The sequence below is a fragment of the Alligator mississippiensis genome, chromosome 1, assembly GCF_030867095.1.
Source record: "Alligator mississippiensis isolate rAllMis1 chromosome 1, rAllMis1, whole genome shotgun sequence".
NCBI lineage: Eukaryota > Metazoa > Chordata > Crocodylia > Alligatoridae > Alligator > Alligator mississippiensis.
The window spans coordinates 458,847,959-458,872,118 of record NC_081824.1 but is presented as its reverse complement, the minus strand read 5'-3'; the positions used below and the strand labels follow the sequence as shown (position 1 = coordinate 458,872,118).

Here is a 24,160-nt window from a genome sequence, read left to right as displayed (position 1 = left end):
ATGTGAACATTTAAATTCAGGAAATTAGGCAGTTCTCAATAAGGATCCATGCTTCATCTTTTATTGTAGTGTTTTTGACTAGTATGATCAACATAAAGCAACAGTGGTACTTTGGACAAAGCTAATAAGAAAGATGTGGATAGTAAGTTCATAATGTGTGCTATACCGTCTGTCTCCATGGACAGCAATACATGTAGAACTGGACAGCATCTGTCCAACATATATCAGATCATTCTAAGGCCGAGTCCTTGAGCTCCGTGTGATGTATTTGCAGACCAAGGGTGACATGGCCTTTGTGGGCAGAAAGTATAAACTACTTCCTCATCTGTAGATTGAAATGCCACGTATGGAAAAAACTCCACAAGTTTCTTTGTGGAAGGATCTATACAAAGAAGATTCCAATTCTTCTTTGAATTTAACACTGTAATAAAACTGCAGAGAAAAGCAGAGATCTTTTATCATTTTTGTTTGACAATTTTAAAGAAGCCTTACTGAGGGCACAGGAACAAACCATCCTGATGTGCAGGAAGAATAGCAAATATGGCAGGTGACCAGCTTGGCTTAGCAGAGAACTTTTCGGTGAGCTTAAACACAAAAAGGAAGCTTACAAGAAGTGGAAACTTGGACAGATGACTAGGGAGGAGTAGAAGCATATTGCTCCGGCATGCAGGGAGGAAGTCAGGAAGGCCAAAGCGCAGTTGAAGTTGCAGCTAGCAAGGGATGTGAAGGGTAACAAGAAGGGTTTCTACAAGTATGTTAGCAACAAGAGGAAGGTCAGGGAAAGTGTGGGTCCCTTACTGAATGGGGGAGGCAACCTAGTGACAGGTGATAAGGAAAAGGCTGAAGTGCTCAATACTTTTTTCACCTCAGTCTTCACAGGCAAGGTCAGAAACTGGACTACTGCACCTGGCAGCAGAGTTTGGGGAGGAGGTGAGCAGCCCTCAGTGGTGAAAGACCAGATTAGGAACTACTTAGAAAAGCTGGATGTGTACAAGTCCATGCGGCTGGATGCAATTCATCCGAGGGTGCTGAGGGAGTTGGCGATGTGATTGCGGAGCTGCTGGCCATTATCCTTGAAAACTTGTGGTGATCGGGGGAGGTCCCAGATGATTGGAAAAGAGAAAATATACTACCCATCTTTAATAAAGGGAAGAAGGAGGATCCAGGGAACTACAGACCAGTCAGCCTCACTTCAGTCATTGGCGATATCTAAGGAAGTATGAGTTAGAGTAATGGACTGTGAGGTGGGGAGAAAGCCAGCTGGATCATCGAGCTCAATAGGTAGTGAACAAAGGCTCAAGGTCTAGTTGGCAACTGGTATCAAGTGGAGTGCCCCATGGGGTCAGTCCTGGGCTGGCTTTGTTCAATATCTTCATCAACGATCTGGAAGATGGCATGGAGTGCACTCTCAGCAAGTTTGTGGATGACACCAAGCTCGGGGGAGCAGTAGATATGCTGGAGGGTAGGGCTAGGACTCAGAGTGACTAGACAAATTGGAAGACTGAACCAATAGAAATCTCATGAGGCTGGACAAGGACAAGCACAAAGTCCTGCACTTAGGATGGAAGAATACTGTGCACTGCTATAGGCTTGGGACCAACTGGCTAAGCAGCAGCTCTGCAGAAAAGGACCTGGGGGTTACAGAGGACAATAAGCTGGATATGAGTCACCAGTGTGCCCTTTTTGCCAAGAATGCTAACAGCATACTGGGCTACATTAGTAGGGGCATTGCCAGCACAACAAGGGAAGTGATTCTTCCCTCTATTCAGCACTGGTGAGGCCACATCTGGAGAACTGTGTCCAGTTTTGGGCCCCCCCACTACAAAAAGAATAAGGACAAGTTGGAAAGAGTCCAGAAGAGGGCAACAAAAATTGTTAGGTGGCACGTGGCTTATGAGGAGAGGTTGAGGGCTTATTTAGTCTGCAGAAGACTGAAAGGAGATTTGATAGCAGCCTGAAACTACTGGTAGGGGGAGCTCCAAAAAGGATGGAGCTAGAGTTCTCAGTGGTGACAGATGACAAAACAGGAAGCAATGGTCTCAAGTTGTAGCAAGGGATGTTTAGGTTGGATATTAGGAAAAAAAATTTCACTAGAAGGGCAGTGAAGCACTGGAATGTGTTACTTAGAGGGGTGGTGAAATCTCCATCCTTGGAGGTTTTTAAGGACTGGCTGGAATGATGTAGTTGGGGATGGTCCTGCTTTAAGCAGGGGGTTGGACTAGATGACCTCCTGAGGTCCTTTCCAACTCAAATTTTCTATGATTCTATAATCTTTATACTGCATACACCACTACAAGTCTTTATACTGCATGCCATAACTAAGATTATGCATGCTAGTTTCATAATGGAAGAACCACTGTAGGCATCTGACTAATCCATGTCTTGCAAGTGATGGGTAATGATATCAACAACTCCTGAGCTGCATGTACTTCTGCAAGTGGGGCCTTTGATTATACAAGAAAAGGGATTGTTTCCCCCTCAGGTGCATATGAGATTTTGCAGGTCAACAGAATTCACTGTAGAAACCAAAGGCCGTAGCCTGAGGGTCTGCATTTTCACTGTATATGAAAAGGAGATGTCTGCATGCCCCTGACTATGTTATGTGGTTCTGCCAAGTTCTCCTGAAGTAATGAGAGAAGATGAAGCAGGTACAGTAATTCTGGGCCTGGGTGGGATGTTCTAAAGGATAAAAAAAGCAATTCACTTCCTAAGCCCCTTGAGAAATAAGCCCATGGGAGTACAGCTGAAGCAAACAAGAAGTCTATCTTTATCAGACGCAGGAATTCAGTCAGGGAACATAAGTTCTTATCCAAACTGGAAACAATGTGGTGGCCAGAAGTCCCAGAAGAGCATGTGCCAGGAGAACCAGAACTCAGTGAAGAAACAGCTTGGGGGGGCAGGTGGAGTGGAGAGTAAGCACATTGTGCATCCTGCTTTACAAAGATTCAGGGTTTAGGTTAAACCTTGCTGTTGCATGTATTGCCTCCCCACATCTCCCTGGGAGAACAGCCTTTTGAGCTGTAGTTCAGGTAGGCCACACACATAGGATATAGCTGAGCCAGGGTACAGCCTGTTCAGTCATATCCTGATCTTGGCTGAACAGCTTCACTCTTCCATCATTCCCATGGTTGCATTCAGGAGCATAACTAAGGATGGGCAAGTTATCCCATCTTACTATCTCTGGGTACCAACTGAGAGGGGACGGCACACACAGGAGTCTTCACTGCACAGCAGCAGTCCCTTCCACTGTAGCAGAACCCAGATGTGGACCAGCTGTAGTGGCTCCTGCTGTAGTAGCTGTGGGTGGGCAGATAGCAAAGCAGCAGCAGCAGATGGGAGGCCCTGGGGCAGGTAAGACTGACCACCTCTCCCTGCCCTTGCTCTCTGGCATGGTTTTGCCCAGGGTGCCAAACTGGTCACATAAATTGTCTGGTTGCATGTGCTTCTGGACAAGGCAGGGAAACTCTGGGTTTCCAAAGAGGGCATACGGGCATAGGGAAATGGTTTTGCCATCTGGAAAGGCAGACCATGCTGTTGCCTGTCAGGGAAGAAAGGAATATTTGCTTTTTCATTTCATTTTCAGACATAAGGCTTGAAGAAAAACACTCCTTTCATTCTATGGAATATGACTATTCTAAGAGGCTTTCAAGGCTTCCCTATTATAACTGAATACATAGAAAAGAACCCCTTGGTTTGCTAAATTAGAGATTGCTGTTATTGAGTTTTTATTGTCCCAGAAAACCCACACACATATAGTACAGACTTCTGCATTTGTGGAGTGATTCATAAACACTAATTATATCACTGTTTATACTGCACTGATAGCAGTGAGAGGCGACACGTAGGCAGAGCAGACACATTTGTTCTTACTTGTCTATTTGCCTTGTTGAAACAGGAAGACAACAGTCTGGATTACACAAAACCATGTTTAGCGTGCCCACACGCACTCCTGGATGCAGCTCACTGGACAGAAGTTTTAGGGCCCAGCCCTGCTGCAGAAGAGCCTGGAAATTGCAGCACGAACTTTGTTTCCTGTTTGTATCCATCAGAAGAATAGCAGGAGCTGCTATCTGCACTTGGCCTCAGTCTGTTCCAAGACATTTCTGGTGAAGGGCGAGAGTCAGGCTAGGTCCATCCCAATGCCTGCTATCAGGCTCAGAGGTAGAAAGTCTACAAGGAGCCAGGGAAGGTTTACTTCACTATGCATAGGGCCTTGTTCTCCCTTCCCATGGAGGTGCGAAAGGGCCTGTGCACTGTATAGTGTTTCCTGGGAAGAGGGTATAGCCAGAATGGCTTGCGGATTTAACTGTTAGCTGGAGGTTTGGATATGAACAAGAGCTGGCCAACTGCAAAGACAGACAACAGCAAGGACCGCCATTCCATCTGCCCTTCCTCCAGACACATCACCTGTGGAGCACAGATGGAAATGACACGTGTCATTTATACCTATCTAGAGCCTGTGTAAACTCCCCACGCAATCTTTCCTAATTGTAGGGGGGACTCTTCAAAATGCAACCTGAGCACACCTAGTGGAGTGATAGGCAGATACTGTATCCATCTTAGGAAAACTCCCTTGAACACGATGAGTGGGGAAATGCTAATAGGTGGCAGCCACTTTGGGTGTACAACATGTGTCCAGTGAAGGAAATACTTCCTAGCAACCAGCATCTATAAGCACCTGGCAGCTGTGAGCCACAGAGCTCAGTTTTACCTGAAGCCTCTGAGACAAGGAGAGCAGATTTCTGCCCGAAGTGACCACAGCAGGTGGCTTCTCTGTTCACTCTTCATTATTCACAAGGTGCCGAGAACTGAAACCAGAGTGGAAAGGTCCAGGAGCAACTGCTTTTCCTTCTTCTCTTCCACGGACTCAGCATACTAGGATTTCTTAAGGACTGCATCACCAGTTTACTGTGTATTCCCCACAGGGGAACAATATAACACACCTACTCTGATCCTCAATATTTTCATTGTACAATTTTCATTTATCACCAGTTATCCAATTATTGTTCTAGTAAGAGTTTATAATTTTAAACACATTCTCATTTCATTATTAGTCATGGAGGCAACTTTAATGACAAGTACCCAACAGTAGGTGTTTCTGGTGTATATACTGAACCCAGAGGGGCTGTGCATTGTACTTTGCAAAATCCTTACACTGGCTGCAATAAATCAGGTCTGGCTGTAAGTGCGTAAGTCAGAAAGGCCACACTGAAAGGTTTTTTTTGGTTTTGGCTGATTCAGATTTGGCCGATTAGGGGGACAGTGATTTGATTTGGTGGTTCGAATCGCTGTCCCAATTTGATTCGGCAGCAGCATAATCTCTGAATCAGCCAGGCCAGGCCCATCCCCCACCCCTCTCCCAGCATGGCAATGGCTGCCCTGTCTGCCCCAGCAACCAGCACTTGTAAAAAAAAAAAAAAGTTCCAGCTCACCAGGTGCTGCAGAGCGGGGGGCGATCCCTGCTGCCCCCTGCCACATGTGGGGCTCTCCATGAGCCCCTGAAGTCCCGAGGCTGCGAGTCCTGGGGCTTTTCTCTGCTTTTTTTTTCTTAAAGGGCCAGATCTGGCCTGGGTGGGGTACCTGTGGGGGTGCTGGGGAGCAGAGGGGGTTCAGGGGGCTTGTGCAGAGCCCCCATGCAGCATGGGGCAGTGGGGGAAGCAGGGATCGCCCCCTGCCCAGCAGCACCAGGTCAGCACCAGGGCTTTTTTTTAGAGTAGGAGGAGCTGGGGTGGGCAGGGGCAGCCATAGGGGGGTGGGGCTGGGGGAGCGGGTGGGGGGGGGGGCTGGGGGAGCGGGGGAGTCCAAGGGCTGGCAGGGGTCCCCCCATGGTCCCCAGCCCCACCCCTAGTACTTACCAGTTCGGAGTCAGCTCTATCTCCTTGCAGCTCGGGGACTGCCCGAATCTTCAAAGCTCTCTGAATCTTTTCTGAAGATTCAGAGAGCTCTGAATCGATTCGGACCTTTTAATTGGTCCCCGATTCGATTCGGATTCGGAGATTCTGCCACTGAATCGGACTGAATCTCCTCCAAATCGAATCACCACCCAAAGCTTCGCGCAGCCCTTCTGGTAGACTTCCAAACTGCTTTACAATTGTAAATATATCAATAAAACATTGTGTCCAACTGATACCTATATATACAGTGGCGTTTCATTTTAATAGTGGAAAAATGTGGAATTTGGGTTTTTTAATCAGAGAAGTTGGGATTCTTTTTCTTTTAATGAGAGAATTTGGGATTTTTAAACAGAGACAACCAGGATCCTTGGTTATGAAGCACAGGGATGCCATAGAAGTGATGTAAAGACTTTAGTCCGTACTCAGTAACACAGTTGAGCTAATAAAGCCAAAATGCTGCTATTTGACATTATATATGTTTGCTAAGAAGCAGACCACTGGTGTTATGTGATGAGCTCTGTTATTTCCCCTCATTACAAGCCTGACTCAAAGAAGTTGCTGGAAAGACTCCACACGTGTTTTAGTTCAGGATTCCAGGGCTGTTACGTCTGTTCCTGTTCGTAGGGACAGGCTGCAGAAGCATATTCTACATTTATGAGCTGTGCACACATGGAAAGCTTTTCCATTGTAGTCAGGGATGGATACTGAGATAATTTAAAGCCCAACTGCATGGAAGCAGAGACAGGGAATGTAGTTCTTTGTGAAACAAAGCAAAAACTGAAACTGAGCAAAGCTAGCCTGGCTAGGGACAGAAGTTACACATAAACAAGTTTAAGTGACCAGAAACGGGTTTCAACCTGTAACAGAACATCAGTTCAGTGCACATAAAGCAGTTTCAAAATGGCCAAAACTGGCTTAAGATAAACCTGGTTGAATGTACTATCAGACTTAACTCATTTGGGTCAAAAACCGGTTTATGGAACTTCTGTCCCAGACCCCTTCCTGGTTTAAGTTAAGTCAGAGTCCCTCAACATCCCAGCATGCTCTGCAGCCCTGGGCTATGCTCTCTGCTCCAACAAAGCAGGGCTGGCCCTGTTCCCAGCTGCCAACAGGGACTTTTCCATCCCCGGCAGCCAGGAGCAGGGTGGATTTCCCCACCTCACCCCCTTCTCAGCTGGGGAATCAACCCAGCTCCCAGCATTTCTCTCCCCTCCCACTCCTGCCTCAGCTGGTGGGGGCATCGGGGCCTAGCTCCAGGGACGAGGCCCCAGGATGCAGCTCTGCTCAGGAGGTGCCAGGCAGCTGATGCTCTGATCCCCTGAGCTGGCTTCAGTGAAGCGGTGGTGCCTCACTCAGCTGCTCCTTGGATGGCAGCAGGGGCCTCGAATGGGGGTGGAAGGGGGAGGGGGAAGAGGATGCCATTTTTCCTCTCCATTGCTTTCTCAGCCAGCCTACTGGCCGGGGAAGAAATGTCACCGGGTGATCAGCCGGGCTCCCACCTGCAGGGAAAACCCACAGTCCCACCTGAGCTAGAAGCCAGGGTGATCAGCCAGTCACACCCCGTTCCCGGCCAGAGGGCCAGCTGAGGAGGGAGTGGGGGCGAAACAGCCCCAATTATGGGCTTCCCCCCCCCATGCTGGGCACAGCCTGGCTGGGGGTCCAAAGCCAGGTGGGGGGGGGCGTTTCCCCCCCACTCCCTCCTCAGCTGGCCGCTGGCCAAGGAGAGGGCATAGCAAGGTGATCAGCCCAGCTCCTAGCTCCAAGTGTAGGAGGAAGGGGAGGAGAACCGCCCCACTGTGTCTTCCCCCTTCCCCAACACTGGGGAGACCCCAGCTGGGGGTCCAGTGCCAGGTGGATGGGAGGGTTTCCCCCCACACCCCCTGCTCAGCTCAGCTCAGCTCAGCTCAGCCCAGACTGAGGAGGGGGCATGGCTAGGGGGACCAGCTCTGGGCATGGGGAGAAGAGTTGCCTTGCTGGGGGCTTCCCCCCTCCCCCCTTTCCAGGGGATACCCTGGCTGGGGTCAGGCAGGGGGGGGCAGACTTTCCCCCAGGTGCACTTATTAGCCTGCCCAGACTGAGGAAGGTGCATGGCTAGTGGGGCTAGCTCTGGGCACAGGGAGAGAGGAGAAACACCCCACTGGGGGCTTCCCTCCTCCCTTTTCCCCAGTGCTCGGGAGACCCTGGCTGGAGGTCTGGTGGAGGGGTTTCCCCCATGCCCCTTCCTCAGCGGACTGGAGGCTAAAGAGGGGGCTGGCTGGGGAAATCACCCATCTCCCCACTGGCCGCCAGGCTGGGAGGTGAGGTCTAGTGCCCCCTTGCGCCTGGTATGGGCCACTGCAGGGGTCTGGCTCCCTTTCACTTCCTAATGTGAGTTCACTTTCTTATCAGTTCAATCTAAGCAATTTACAGAAACCTGCAAAGACTGAATCAATTCAGCCTCGGGTTTTTTGACTGTCTGTCCCTAGCCCCTGGGTGTAGGATTTTACTGCCAACCTAAAGAAAGGGCTGGCTGCACAAACCAGGATCTATTTATAGATTTGATTGAACACAGTTTTGATAATTTAGGCAAGATTCATAAATGAGCCAGTGGTGTTGCAGCCTTCAGCACTGAGACCCACTGCTTTTCGATGCTCTGCTACCTACAGGAATTCACAACTTCAGGTTTGGTCCCTCTGCTTTTATATGCTGCACAGGGAGAGTTAGGTGCTGGACAAGGTAGGGTGGGAGTATTGTTGTGACTGGACCTGAGGAAGAACTCTTGCTATCTGAAAAGTTGTCCAACAGCTCTCCTAGTTATACCCTTGGCCCAATAAAAAATATTACAAAAATTCCTTGCCTCTCATTCTGAGGAATGAGATGCACCAAAGCCAGTACACTGAGCCAGGGAGCTGCCAGGAAAAATGCAGAGGACTTAGGCCTACTTTAAGAATCCCAACAGGGTTTAAACATGAGCTAGGCACTAAGCTGCTCAGCACGGTCTGACTGTAAGAGGTTGCCTTGCAGCAAAAATGTAGGCACTCAGGGACCTTAGGTGCTTATAGGGCTAGAGAGGAGTTTTGTGAGTGCTAGTGTCACTTATAGGCTTGAATTTATCCCTTTGGGTTCAATTAACTGACTAATATTCAACATCCTAATACATATAGAGGTTTTTGTCTCATAAAATTATTTTAGTATTTAGCTTCAGAAAATCTGTCACTGAATTTGCAGTGTACTGCATTAGAGAGTTGCTGAAACAAAAGAAACTCATGGGACCTTTCCTGTAGCTAGTCTGTATGTGCATAAAATACTGGGAAGAGATCAGTTGAAAAGAAATTTGGTTCAACGCAAACAAGAGACTCAGCCACCTATGGAGAGATACTTTCCCTCTTGTCTTCCTATTCAAATGGCTCCGGCAGTTGATCTATGATTGTGTCCTGTACATTGTCAAGTGGGACAGGCGGATAAAAGAGAAAGCTTCTGTTTTCGTAATTATCTGGGTAATAAGCAGTGATGGGAAAGGAAACGGGAGAAAATGTATGACAGCTTAATGAGGCTTCGGTGACAGTTTGCTGGAGTGTGGAAGTGCCTCTCTCCAAGCCTTACTTTGCTTGCTCAGCATCTGTCAGCAAGCGAACGAGCTCACTTTCAAAAGGGAGGCTAGTACTTTGGGATGGCCCATCCATCAACACTCCTAACCATTTGGAACCACAGAGCAACACTAATACTGTACAATGAGACTGGTAAAGAAGGGGACGGGAGGAAGAAAAGATATAAGAGGGATGGAATTCAGCAGTGGAGGGAAAAACCCTCCATTGACAACCTTTTTAAAATACCATTGGTAAATCCTGGGTCTTGCTTATTTTGTTTTGAAAGGGGCCTTGCAGATCCAGCTCATTATTACTGCAGAGTGAGACTCAACAAAACGAGCCTGGCTTTAAATCTCTGCAGTGGAAAGGAATAAATCTTGGCACATTAGGATCTCTGAATCGCACATGCAAATTTCTCCAATGCATGGGCCTCTCATATATAATGGGATACTTTTTCTGACGGGAATCCCTGGACGCTCCAGCCTTGAATATTCTCCAGCCCAGAAGCAGAAGCTACTGACCGTGGACAGCAAAAATACAAATCGTTTAGGTCCCTACAACAAAACACTTTACTTGAACTGGACAATTAGCATTTTGTGAGGCTACTTAATCCACAAGTCAATACTTTGGCCTCAGGAGGGCACATTTTTCATGTGGTTTGCTCCCACTGGAGGTTATAAGAGATTCAAAAGCAGGAATTGTGCTGTTTTCATTAGGAAAATATTTCAGGCATTTTAGGTGAGATGGCGATGAGTGGAGATTCAAACACTGGAAATTTGCAAATATTTCATCCAGATGTTTGGGAAAGGGCTTTCATTAATGATGCATTTAAAAAATGCCTGTCTCTCATTTTATTGCAAAATATAATTGTGTTAACTCTGGTGCTACTAGTGAACCCACTGTTCCACTACTCATGACTACCGTGAACCCTCAAGGCTTTGCCTCTGAATGTAGGCAACTGGAACAGCATCTGTTTGATATTATTACTATATTAGAACAATAAATCTTTTCTCCATTTGCTTTCCTGCGCTTGGATGCATTCCATTTTATGAAGTGTGTCTCCTTAGCCAGCCATTATTTGATAGGACAGATGCTTCTGTAAAAGAACTGACCAATGATTGTTATATGAATTAAAAAGCATCTTTGTAAGCCAGATGAGCCATATACCCAATCAACCAGCTTCCATTTTGGGCAATCTGGAAAGTGTTCTTGCAAAATTTTTAGCATTAAGAAACAAAAAAACCACAGGTAAAAGAAAAAAAGAAAAAAAGAGTTCCAACATATATACCCATCATAGACAAAAATACAAATTTTGGATTTATCCTGGGAACAGCACTTTGCCCAGGATCATCCCATGACTAAATTCAGAGCAGACCTTCCAGAGTTCAGGGAAATCACACCCTCTCACAAGTAAAGGTATCCTTACAAACTCAGATTCACTACAATAAGAAAGCACCCTCATGCCATTTCTTAACAGGCAGCCATTTTCTGCCGCATTTTATGACCTCGCAGAGTTCATATTAGGTTTACATCCAACTGTTTAGGTGGAAATTCAAAACCAAATGCATCTGTCAGATTTGAATCTGACAACAAGGGTTACAGTAGATCAGAAGCTAGATTTAAGACAACAGTGTGATGTTGTTGCAAAAACTGGGTTACATTAACAGGAGAATCTCTTGCAAATCAAGGGAAGTAATTCTCATAATCTCTTCAGCACCGATAAGGGCTCACTGGCAGTACTGCATCCAGTTTTGGAAGATTATAAAGAGGACAGAGCTAGATTTTTCTCTGGGATTATAAGGGACAGGACTAGGAGCAATGGCCTCAGGCTACAGCAGAGGAAATTGAGGTTGGAGGTTGGAGATTAAGAGGAACTTGCTGAGAGTGGTCAAGCACTGGGACAGGCTACCTAGAGAAATTGTGAAATCTCCACCCCTGGAAATTTTCAAGAGCAAGTCACTTGACTGGGGCGCTTTAATTAAGGATATTCCTGACTTGAGCCAGGGGCTGGACTAGATGACCTCAAGTGGTCCTTTCTAGCCATACTTTCCTATGATCCTAAGAACACAGTTCAGCACAGGGCTCCCACTTTTGACTATGTCATAAGATGTGCACTAAAAATAACAGAAACTATTAAAATGATCTTAACAGTGGTGATGAGAATTCAGTTCAATACACACTTTCACCTAGCCATCTCAGAAGAGTAGATTTCCCCCCTGCAACCCACTGCCAGGTAAGTATCTCTGCACTGTGTGGAGGAGATTTTCTGAGTCTGGGCTTATTCATCTAATTTATCCTAGACAACAAAGGCAAAGGCAGAGCCAGGAATGCAGCACAGGACTCTTGGCTCCCAGTATGTTTTTTAAATCACTGGATGGCACTGCTTTACAATGTCACTCCCCACGAGCTGGGAGCTGCCTGTTCCATGGGGAAACAGTCCCTTCTTCCCTTTTTCTGGGATTAGCCTATTGAGCCTCGCCATAGCAAAACAATAGCTAATCTTTCCTCCAACTGCTAGCACAGGAGAGGCATACTGTCTGGAGGCACGTTTTGGTGGGAGAAGTGGCAGACAAGGAGTGGGGATTTGCCTGTCTTTTTTGTTCTGTTCTTGAAGTACATGTGACAGTGGCAGCTGAATTTGTATCCTGCCTATTCAGCAAATGTTGCATTCAACATCATGAATGCAAATCCCAGAGCCAGATTTATGATGGATGGGTCCATTATCAAGGCTTTTGTACCATACCCTCCTCTATATCCAAAGAAGCAGTTCCTGAGCTACCCTCTGATCTCACTGCCAGGTGAAAAGACAAGAATTTAGGGAACATCCTTTCTCAACAATGCTCACTGGAAGTTGTAATTAAAATAGGAAGGATTATTTTAAACAGCCTAAAACCCTGTTCAGCTTACAATTACTTTTACTCCCTTGAGATTTCACAGCTGTGCGTCACTAGTTCTCTAGTCACCAATCTTCCTCATTAGGCAGGATGGAAATTTCTACTATAAAAAAACAAACGGTAAAGACCCAACTATTTTAGCCAAGCTTCTTTATCCATAACAGGGAAACAAAAAAAAAAGAGCACAAGCTCCAGTTTTTCCCCACTTTGTACATCTTCACTAAATATTCCTGATACACTTATCAATGTAGTGATCATGTTATAATATTATGTACTGTGCTTTATATCTGCTAGTCTAAGACCTATAAAGCTGGGTAGCAATTATTATCCCCATGTCATACATGGGGAAACTGCAACAATAGTGCAGGTGAAGTGCCTATGGCCACACAGTGGTGTGAGATCTGAGTAAAACTTTCATTGACTTCAACGTGGCCAGAATTTCACCTCTTGTCTCTTGACTCCTTGATCTGAGTACTCACTTCCACTAGACCCTGAGATAGTAACGTAAATTTGTTGTTGTACTATCATAGTCCATAAGACACTCAATCTATTTCATAATTTGCTTCAGCAACTGTAAATGAACAGTCCTGAACTCTTACTGCTTATCCCCTCTTCAATTCTTTACCCTTTACTGGGCCATGGGAAAGACTATTTGTAAAACTCTTTTTGTGCAAATGGCGGGCATTGCCACTAGCACCCTGAAGAACAACCTAATGGGTGACTTAACCCTAGTGCTGGGGAGGCAGACACACCGAAACAGGCTGCTGGAGACAAACAGAAGAGGGTGGGATGCAATTTGTTCTCAATAATCAACGTGGCTCCTTCAAATACAAAGGACAAGCCAGCGTGGAGCAGCTTGTAAATCAGGCATGCACGAGAACATGCTGCAGCACTCTGTGGTTTCTGATTAATGTTGTCTGTGCTGAGCAGAGGTGGAAAATGCTCCTCGAGAGGTTAGGCCTTTTCCAATTTTTTTTCAAAATAACTTTCCTTTCTCCTACAGCAAATCATAGAAATTTTAATGCACGGTCCTCTTTCCAGGAAGGGCAAACAAATTTACTGCCAAGCATGTCCATAGAGGCAGTGAGCAGCAGCTCATAGATTTTTCCATGTTGTGGCCCCATGTTGCAATGGGAAAAAAGGGTTCTTGGATCTGCCTCCTCCTCGCAGCTAGCCTTGACGAAAGGGGCAGTGGTCATCGCTGATCACAAATCTACCAAATGGTGATGACCCTAAGGTTGGGAACCCAAGGACAGCAAAAACTGACCTGATCTACAAAAGAAATCTAGATCCAAATTCAGGAAGGAGAGCAGGGAATTGAACTTCAGTGCCCTGAGTCCAAAATCAGCACCCTAAACACTGGATTATCTTTAACTAGTGTCCAATCTTCCCATTTCATGTGCACATCTTTTCCTTTCTTCTTCCTGCATCCCTTTCCTCCTCCTATCTCCCACAATTTCACATCCTTTACCAGGGGCTTTGATTCCAAGCCCATTTCAAAGTTAACATGACCTATAATCTAGGCAGTATATTCACATCTCTCAGGATAAATTCCAAGCTGGTATCAGATTCCTGCACAAAGTCAGGCTCTGTTTTCAGTTTTAAGGTTTTCTCTACAACCACAAAAGGTAGAAATTTACCTTTAAAAAAAATAAAAATCTCAGATTCTGAATATGTGCTATATATTTCTCTATACATGCTGGAGGCCAGATACAGTCCAGGGACTATATAGTCAGCACCTCTAAACTTGGTGTATGCACAGGAAATGGTTATAAATAATCAAGTCCCCATCTCGGTTTTCTAAGATCATAAATAAATTTGACATGGAGTGTTCACACACAAAGGGTTATTCCCAGACCACCCATGAGATTTGCATTTAAGTGGATTTTCTTTGCTTGACTCTCAATTAAGCTAATGTTTACTTCCAGAGAGGCTTAACTTGGTTTTCTTTCTTTAAATGGAAGGACCTAAGAGGAGACATACACAAATTTTCACTTACTTGTTAGCAACCGCTTGCATAAACTCATCAATCAGGTCGTCGTATTGTTTCCCACGTACCCGCTTGTGCTTTAGTCCAATGTAAAGTGGATCATTCAGGAGAGCCTACGACACAAAGCATGCTGTTTACAGTGCCAGCTCCACAGCTGGAAGGAGATGACCCTCAAGGCCTTCCCAAAACGGCTGTCACATTCCTGTCGCATTTAATCACTGTCCCTAAAACAACCGAATGTAGCGGGCTTGTCCGGTTTCTGCACCATGAAACCCTCCTCCGACCATGTCAATACACAGAACAAGACAAAGCTTGAGTTCATTATCTATAAACTCGCTCTGCAAAGTGTTGTATTGTGGAAACACAGTCACAAAATGTGGTGCTCTTAGCACTATGTGGGATCCTCTGTCCACAAAACAGGAACAAACTCAGGCCTCTATTCTTCCCCTGCCAAAGTGTTTTACAGTTTAGGTGCAGGACAGCCAACATGAAGTTCAGTGGCTAATCTCAAAGAAGGATTCAAAACCCTTTGCTCCCTGCTTGAACAATTTAGTCCTCAACGCCAGCTCTGTATGTGAACGTAGGCAGGCTATTCTCTCACCAAACAGTAACTTGATTTTGCTGCCATTTCTAATTCCAATCTCGGAGCCTTTCCTGGGGCTGAAGAACGCTCCGATTGTTGTTTTCCAACCAGACCAAAACCGTTCTACATTGGGACCTGCATCCTGTCGCAGGCAGACAGGAAGTGATACCTCCAAAAGTGCCCGTTCAGCAGAGAAAGGAACCACATTCTGGAAAATGCGACAGGAAAAATGGGAGCAGAAGGCAGGTGGGACATCCAGAGGGATGTTTTCAATGTTGCACTGAGGAACTGAATCATCTCTTATGGGGGGGGGCTCCCATTGGAGCCTGATTGTCCTGTAGACTTATAAAATGTAAATGTTGGCCGGTACGCTAAAACTAAATCTGTCTTCAGAGCCACACAATTACAGCTGCTTTCCTTTAGCAGGAAATCTGACAGGGGTTTTCCTCTATTCCTGATTCAGTTCTTCTTCTAGGACATACATTTACAGGAAAAAAACACACGTTTGTGTTCACAGATTCACAGACATTTAGGGCTGGAAGGGACCTCATGAGATCATTGGGTCCAGCCCCCCTGCTCTGGGCAGGAAAGACTGCTGGGGTCAAATAACCCCCGCAAGGTGTGCATTCAGTGCATCCAGACACCCCCACAGTGAACATTAAGTAGTGTGGCATTGACACCACAAATTGGGTTAGCTTACTGCACTTTACCACGGCTGTAAGGACTCTATCACCAGTCCCTGCAACTGTTGTGTGCTATCACGAGCCATTTGGGCGATCCAAATTCTGAAAACCTTAAGTTATTTCTCCCAAAGTATGTGAAAGTCCTCAGAAAAGTACAGGCAAGGAAGAGACTTGGAATGTATAACTTCAGCATAAAACTCACAAACAAATAATTTTAAAATAGGTTTTTTTTTTAACATGATAGTGGTTTGAGGCCAAATTTGCAAGCCAGGACTTCCTGAGTTTTAACCTCCGGTCTATTTGACTGACTCTCCAGTTGCTGCTTTGAGAGAAATTACTTAGACCTGATTTTTCAGTAACAGCCACTCATTTGGTTTTCTGTATTTTTGAGTACCCAGCATAGGACACTTGGTTTGGGTTTTAAAGAGGCGATGGGAACACACTGCAAATGAGGTCCCTGAGTATTAAGCATCTCTACAAAGCCAGTCTGTTGATTCAGGTTTCTGTCTTTTGGTATGCACGTTTGGAGGCGTTGAGGTTTCTCCCAAGGATCATGTGTTTTGATTGTTTATGCTCAAATAAGAAACAAATACATTTTAAAAGCTTCTTGTGTATTTGACAAGGCCTGGCCACAACAAATAACCATAGATTATTCACTTTAAAAACACATCCTCACAGATGTCCATTCTGGCACAGCTAAGTGGTTGCAGTTCAGCTCTGCTGAGCCAGCGTCATAAGGCGAAAACTGCTAACAGATGGATTCCTTCTGCCCTCTTATCATGTGCAATCAGACAAAACATTGAACTTAATTAATCCCAAACCACCCAGTGAGGATCCTTCATTTGCTGAAATACAATTGCCTCCATACAGACGTAGATGTGTGTCCATTTCCTCATAATTATCACAGGAAAAGTAAATCTGTGTCTGCCCGCCTGAGGTCTTTTAACTCACCTTATCATGCTGAAAGATGGAGCTGACCCTTCAACTCCAGCTGGCAAAGCTCCACCTCGGGGTTTTCATCGGGGCATATGAGGATATTCAGTGCTTATGTGAACTCCTAACATGAGCTAGAGTTTCTTAGCTATCCAGTTGGGAGTGCAAGCTGGCAACTGCCTTGCTCTTATCTGTAATGTCTTTGGCTCTAACTCCAGATCTAAGACCCAAATCTCAGGCCTTTACATAAACCTAGCTTCACATACACATACATGCACACGAAGACAATAGTCTTACCTCATTGTCTGTGCCAACATCAAGCAGGACAGGGAGACACTGTTGTGGGTGAACGCCACTGCAGGCAGTGTACAAGGCAAGCTTCCCCACTGGGATTCCCATGCCGTAGCTGCCCAGATCTCCTAGGCCCAAAATTCTCTCTCCATCAGTCACCACAACAGCCTAAAGAAATCAAACGAGTTGCATAACTTTCCCAATGCTTTATTTAGCCCTGTTATGGATAGTGGAAGGCTGACAATGCAATTTTATAGTGACAGCCTGGAGATGGAAGATTATTACCATACTGAACATTTGGGATAGAAAGGGATCGTGGAATTCTGAGTCCACCCAAGGTTAAATTCCCCCACCACATATTCCCATGGGCAAAGACACAGTTCCTCAGCTGTGCCACTAGAAATGCAAGAAACAGATGTGCTGTCCTCCTTTCTACAGCACTACAGGGAAAGAACTCTGTACAGACGTAGCAGATCATGATCCTTGCAGCCAGCAGCGCACGGCAGAGAGCAAAGTGAGACCAACTAGAATGCGTAATACTGTTTTTTGTATCATTTCTGTTGGGTGAGGGATGAGTGAAATGGCAGCATTGACTCTGTGAGAACAGACTGAAAAAAGAGAGAAAAGGGGAGGAAAGCACAGAGACATTCAAAAAGGCGAGGGGAAGGAAAGAAAGATCAGAGCTGGGCTGGAATGGGCTGACAAGCAGGAAGAAGACAGACACCTCCACACTGCAAGGCAGACATATCCATGGATGTAAGGGCGTGGTGATGAGCTGAACTGGCCTTATGTTTTAAGTCTCTGGCACTGATGTCCTTGCACATCGTCCCAAAGGGAATTTCTTATGCTGGGACATGTGTGTGCATGTGTGTGTGCTGGTGGGAACATCCTGCCAGAGGGTAACTGTGATGCACAGACTTGGAAGGCATGAGAGTGAATAATTCAAGAGGAAAAAAAGAAAAGCCAAAACCAAGAGCAAGAAAACCAGAAGCAAAAAGGAGGGAAGGGACACAGAAAACGACTGGGAAAGAGAAAGAGTACAGACAAGCAGGGCCTCAGAAATAAACAATTCCTAATTTACCTTTGTATAGATCCAAAAAACTTTGGGTAGCTCCAGCAAAGAAACGTTAACACCACAGAAGATGGTGCCTCTGACTGATAAAACTAATGTGACACCACAAAACTGACACACTGCAAGCTCTACGACCCAGTATTTATATTTTCATAGTGCCATAAATGTAAGTGACACTATAGTAGGCCATCATCAGCAATCCCTCTCAGTCAAGGATGATCGTCTTGCAGAATTCCCTTATCTGTGGGTCCAAAGACGGCTGACAAGGCCAATCCAGGACTGACACGTTCTACTGCAACTTGGGCAGGTGTTTCTGCAAGGCATGGGGTGCTCCGGTTTTTATGGTTTGGTTCATGACACACTGTTTCTGCCGCTCCCACTTTTCCATCTCCTGTTGTCATCATGACGTTTCAGAGTACTGAGATTCTTGCAGCAGACTCTTCCTCTATTTGGGGAGGTCCTGGGCAATAGTCCCCCCAGGAGTTGATATCGATGTTGCATTTTTTCAAGTTGGCCTTGAGAACGTCCCTGAAGTGCTTCCTCTTGAGCGTATGCCTTGTCTGAGCTAAGAGAATAAGACTTGCTTCAGGAGTCTGGAGTCAGACATCTGGATGACGTGGCTGTCCCAGCAAAGTTGTTTTCGGACTAACATTGCCTCAATGCTTGTGGTGTTTGCTTGCAAGAGGACACTTAACGTTGGTGCATCTGTCTTCCCACTGGATTCAAAGGCTCTTCCGCAGGCAGTGTTGATGGTACTTCTCCATAGACTCGAAGCATCTTCTGTACATTGCCCATGTCTCAGATCCATACAGTAAGACAGGGATCATGACTGTCTGATAAACCATGATCTTGGCTTTAAATCTGATTTCATGATTTTTGAACACCCGTAACAGCCCATTATACTAGGTATAAAATATGCCATTCCACAATCCAGTCCTCAAGTGGGAACAGTGAAATGAGCAGAGGGGGAAGAAATTTCCTAGCAGGAGGGCTTACAGATGAGGCTTCCAAAGACACCTGAAGAACGGGAAGGCACTCGGTGCAGTGGAATGGGAGGCTGCTCTGAATATAAAGGGAGTCAAGGACCTGAGGCAGTGAAGTAGGGAAGGGTGTCCACAGCCATCAGGAGAGTGTCACGAGCATGGTGCAGACAGCAGGGAGAAGAGGAATGAGTGAAGAGCTCTGAAGGAGATGTGGGAGCTGCATGCCAAAGGAGAGGTCATTCTCTAGGGTCAAATCCTGCAGTTCCTACTCACGCAGGACTCCCACTGGAGTCAAAGCTGGTTTGTTCTGAACAAGGACTGCAGGATTTGAACCCCATGAGAAGTGCTTCACCCTGGAGATAATGCTCTTCAGGTTTACGTGGCATCAGGAGAGCATGCAGATGAAGCACACAAACTTCTGCTACCTCTCAATCACCCACCCAGCCCAAGGAGGACGTGTTGCCCTGGCTGAGGCGAGACAGACACCACCTACTCTGGCTGGAAGCAGCGAAGGTTCACATGGTCCAACAAAGTAAGATTTCAAGTGCAACTCAGATGGGACATGAATGGCAAGGAAGGTCAGACGGGATGCAGAGGAGCAAGCTGGTGATTGGCGGGGGGATGAGCAGGATCCCAGCAAGGCCCAGTGGAAGCACAGAAGCACAGGACTCCAGATCTAGAGTGGCAGTGGCAGGCTGTACTCAGGCATAAGTAAAAGAAAGGGCAAAGGATTATTAGTAATTTCTGGCAAAAGGATTACTCCACCCTTGATCTAACACATGTAAATCAAATGAGAGTGGGAGTCATATTAGAAGAGTGAGCGTGCAACCAAAACAGATGGAACCATGTCCACTGAAAAGGAGCCTTACCCCACTCTGGTTAACGCTCAGCGCTGCTCTACAAAGAGAGCCACAGGGGAAAATCTCCCCAAATGGTGTTGAATAAATGCATTTGCTACAGAAAAAGCACTGCTGTTTTCCCTTAATTACCATCTTGCCACTATAATGGTATTGTATACACTTGATCCATCTCCTACCTACTCCACCTCTTACTCCACCCTTGATCTAACACATGCACCTACCAGATGTCTCCCTAGAGAAATCTTTGAAGTGGGCTAACATTTTACACATACACAGGAATGGCTAGGTTATGTTAAGATGGTTCAAGTTGGCCTAATTTAAAAGCTACATGCTTTTGCTTATTCAATATACAGTATCTCTCTTCACTGAACAGAGCTTGCTATCAGAACATGCCTTAGTCCATGCAATATGATTTTACTTGTGTCTCTGTACACTGATTGCAAGTCCCCTCCCAGAACTGACCCAACTGGTGGTCTACTGACATTAACTGATCCTTAAATCATGATGTCTGTGTTTATAAAAATAATACTTTCCATTCACTTATAGTGCCTGTCAGCCAAGATTTCCATAACATGTTGTATGCATTCGCAAACTTTGTCAGTGAAGAAATCTTGGGTCAGTATTCTTGCTCCTGTTCCAGAGATGGGGAAACTGAAATATGCAGAGGTTAAGTGACTTGATTAAGCTCACATCAGAAGTCTGTGGCAGAGCTGGGAATGGACACCTATTTTCTTGGCTCCTGTTCTCAAGACATCAGCAAACGGTTCTCTTCTTCATTTTATTTTTGTTCTATCCTCTTTTACTTTTGTCTTCTCTCTCCTTCAGATGCTAGCAGCAAACCATGTAGTGGGTCTATGTCTATAATGGACTAATTTACCTTGCCTGAACCAATTGCTAATTGACTTGTGGCACTTGACACACACGTGTCAAGGCTACTCTCAGCCCTGCCCATGTGATCACTACCATCTGCTTCCCAGGGTAGTGCTCAACATCTGATTGCAAGTGCCTCTTTCTCGGATGGGTCGTTTTTTATCTTTTGGAACCTTATAATGCTCAAAATCTCTCACAGAAAAGGGATAAAGAAATAAAAGCATGATCAACATTTTCAAAATCAGACACCTTATGTTACACTATGATGATCTAGCAAGCTTTGATCTAAGTTAACTAGCTTTAGGCTAGCTCTCTTTTTTGCCAGTCTTATCCCAAGCATGCAGTATTCCTCCAAGACAAAACAAAGTCAGTGAGAACAGAAAGATATGGCAGAGCTGCCCTGATGTAGAAAAAACATGTTAGTACAGTGACAAGTCCAATGCTTCCATCTCTGGCCATGAATTTCAGGGCAAGAAGCCTTCAAACCCAGATCATGTGGATTATTTGCATGAGGGTGACCTAATGTTGGCTTGGCTATCAAAGGAGAAGTCTGTGGAGAGGTTCTTTTTATTTACTGATCTGCAGAGTTTATGCCTGAAGAGCATACACTCACGTGTACTTTTTAGAAGAAACAAGAGAATGGAGGATTAGACATTATCTCAATAGATTTACTAATTTTGGTGAGGAATAAGAAAGATGGGTGGGATTGTTGCTAGGGCACATAACTTCTATACTCACTTAGGAAGACAATTTTTCAGGTTCAGGAGGATTTTTGGTTATGGATTTTTTTTAGCATATTTCAGATAATTAAAGAAAGATGCCATGGGAGGTTTTATACTTGTGTCACATGGCTTTAGTTTCACTGCTGATGAATAGTCAAACATTGCTATTCAAAAGAAGCAATGTACATCTCTCCAGGACCTTGTTCTGTTTTTCACTCCGTTAAAAATGACTGGTTAACTTGAGGGAGAAAAGAATGAGACAGAACCAGTCCAGGGATAATCACAGGAGGAGTGGGAGCAAGGAGGATGATAAAGATCCATAAGACAAATGTACCTGTATTTGCATTTTGCCTCCCTAGCAAATGCTGGTGTGCTCTGTCATATAGATCATGTGAAAGGCATCCAGAAGTACCTACAGTGTTTGCTCTTTTGTTGCTGAGAATTGCCAGCTTCTTGTCACTAGGAGCTAGGGCCTCCCAAAACAAAATTTCTGAGCAAATGCATTAAAATGAACAACACAGCTGTAGACCCACCACACACTATATGGCAGCTGGATCAAGTGTATACAATACCATTATAGTGGCGAGATGGTAATTAAGGGAAAACAGCAGTGCTTTTTCTGTAGCAAATGCATTTATTCAACACCATTTGCGGAGATTTTCCCCTGTGGCTCTCTTTGTAGACCAGTGCTGAGCGTTAACCAGAGTGGGGTAAGGCTCCTTTTCAGTGGACATGGTTCCATCTGTTTTGGTTGCATGCTCACTCTTCTAATATGACTCCCACTCTCATTTGATTTACACTGAAATCAATGCAAATTTTATGCGAGCAACATAACATTTCTGTTATATTGTTGTTTAAAAAGTCAGAACTAACCAAATCATCTTCCGGAGCCACAGATCCTGTTTTGTGTCCTCAACAAACCATGCAGAACTTCATAGATGATGCATAGGGCCCCCCCTGCAATTGGCCCTTGCCAGCTGGGGAGTGGGGTGCGCCAGCCGGTGCCTGCCCTGAGAAGCGCCAGCGGCACTTCTGGTTTTCCCAGTGGCACTTCCAGTTTGCCCCCAGTGCTTCTGGGGTCAGCAACTGGCTGCTGAGGGACTCCCACACCCTGTTACTCATGCAGAACTTCCCTTTTCACTTTGTAAATTTGTTATATAATTTTGTGCATCCCAGATTTGTGAAACCAGAGTGAGTGTTGTACCCACTAGACACAGATGCCAAGGACTGAAAAAAGTAAAAGCAGCAGAAACCTGCAGGTAATTTGCTCTGCTGTGTGAACTGCAAAGGAGATATTTGACCCAAAAATGTGAAGCACTTTGTAATAAGACAAACTATATGGACAAGAGCAACAGGTATGCTAGTGTGGAGTCCTTCTTTGTATGACACCAAGTAAACAAAGCTCATCTTCTCTAGCTGAGGAGGACAGTCCTGTGACAGCTACAGGATAACGAAGCAAAACTTTGGGGTTCTATTGATTGCTCTGCCACACACTCTCTCAGTGATGTTGGGCAGCTCACAGTCTGTCTTCTGGCTAGGGACAGACATTACACATAAACCAGTTTAAGTGACCAGAAACTGGTTTAAATCTGTAACAGAACAGATGTTCAGTGCACATAAACTAGTTTGAAAATGGCTAAAACTGGTTTCAGATAAACCTGGTTGAATGTAGTATCAGACTTAACTGATTTGGTTCAAACTGGTTTATGCAATCTCTGTCTTAGACCCTTCTCTGGTTTCAGTTAAATCAGACTCCCTCAGCATCCCAGCATGCTCTCTGGGCTGGGCGGGGCTCTCTGCTCCACAGCAGGGCTGGTCCTACCCCCCTGCTCCCTGGCCAGAGCTCTGGCAGAGACTGCAGGTACAACAGGGTCTGCTTGGCTTCTCTGTGCCCCAACCCCTCTTGCTACTTGCTGCTTAAGCAAGGAACACCCCCTTTCTCCCTCCCACCTCCCACAGCATGGGCCCCAGCCCCATGGACCCTAGGCACATGGTATGCTAGCTAATGCTGAGAGGTGTCTGTGTGTGTGTCTCCAGTTTCACTGGGACTGGCAGACAAAACAGTGACCACTTAGGGTTTTTTGGAGCTAATCACCAGGTCAGCTGTAACTTGGAAGCTGTTTAAGAAGAGCTTGAAATAATGGAGAGAGGCTATTGTTTTGCGGATGGGGTGACAAACACTGTTATCAGCCCCCTGCTGCTGCTTGCCTGTCAGTTTGCTGCAGACTGTATAAAGAAGCAGGGAGGCAGATTGAGAAGCTCTGTATCATCAACAGATGCATGCACAGCCCACCCCTCCCCACCTTGCTTCAGAGTGCTAGTCCAGGGCTGGGGTCTGGCAACTCTCCTGCTCCTTGAGCAGCCAGCAAGGAAAAGCCTGGGATGCAGAGATCCTGCCCAGACTTGGACAGCGCCACCCTCCCTCCCCGCTCAGGTCAGCACTTGAAGGGAAGGCAGGGCTGTTCTAATGCCCCCTGGCTTCTAGCCTGAGGCACTGCAGGCATGTGCCTAAATCTCCTCAGTCCAGAGAGAATGCCAGTGTAATTACAAACTGGTTTAGCCTAGCCAGGCTAGACTAACCTGCAAAGGTTGACTCAATTCAGGCTTAGGCTTTTTGAATGTCTGTCTCCAGCCTCTATGCCAGTTTCCCCATCTGAAAAAACACATCTAGCAGCCACAAAGGAATGTTGAGATTTTTGGACAAATGGAAAATGTTGAAATTCTTGGGCAGAAAGCCTACAGAAAGGCAAGATATTTAGTTTTCCTTTGTTTGCTCCAATTCAAAATTTGACATTAGAGGAACATATTGACTTTTCTTT

The 24,160-nt window shown here is 45.7% G+C and overlaps 1 protein-coding gene across 1 annotated transcript in view; it reads right to left on the bottom strand.

The window, feature by feature from the left end:
* ME3 (malic enzyme 3) overlaps positions 1–24,160 on the bottom strand; it is a 176,920-nt gene that overhangs the window by 41,621 nt on the left and 111,139 nt on the right. The window contains exons 5-6 of the mRNA XM_006258999.4: positions 16,841–17,002; positions 14,354–14,457 (exon numbers count right to left, since the gene is read on the bottom strand). Of these exons, the coding sequence (XP_006259061.4) occupies positions 14,354–14,457; positions 16,841–17,002 (266 nt within the window). The remainder of the gene's footprint in view (positions 1–14,353; positions 14,458–16,840; positions 17,003–24,160) is intronic.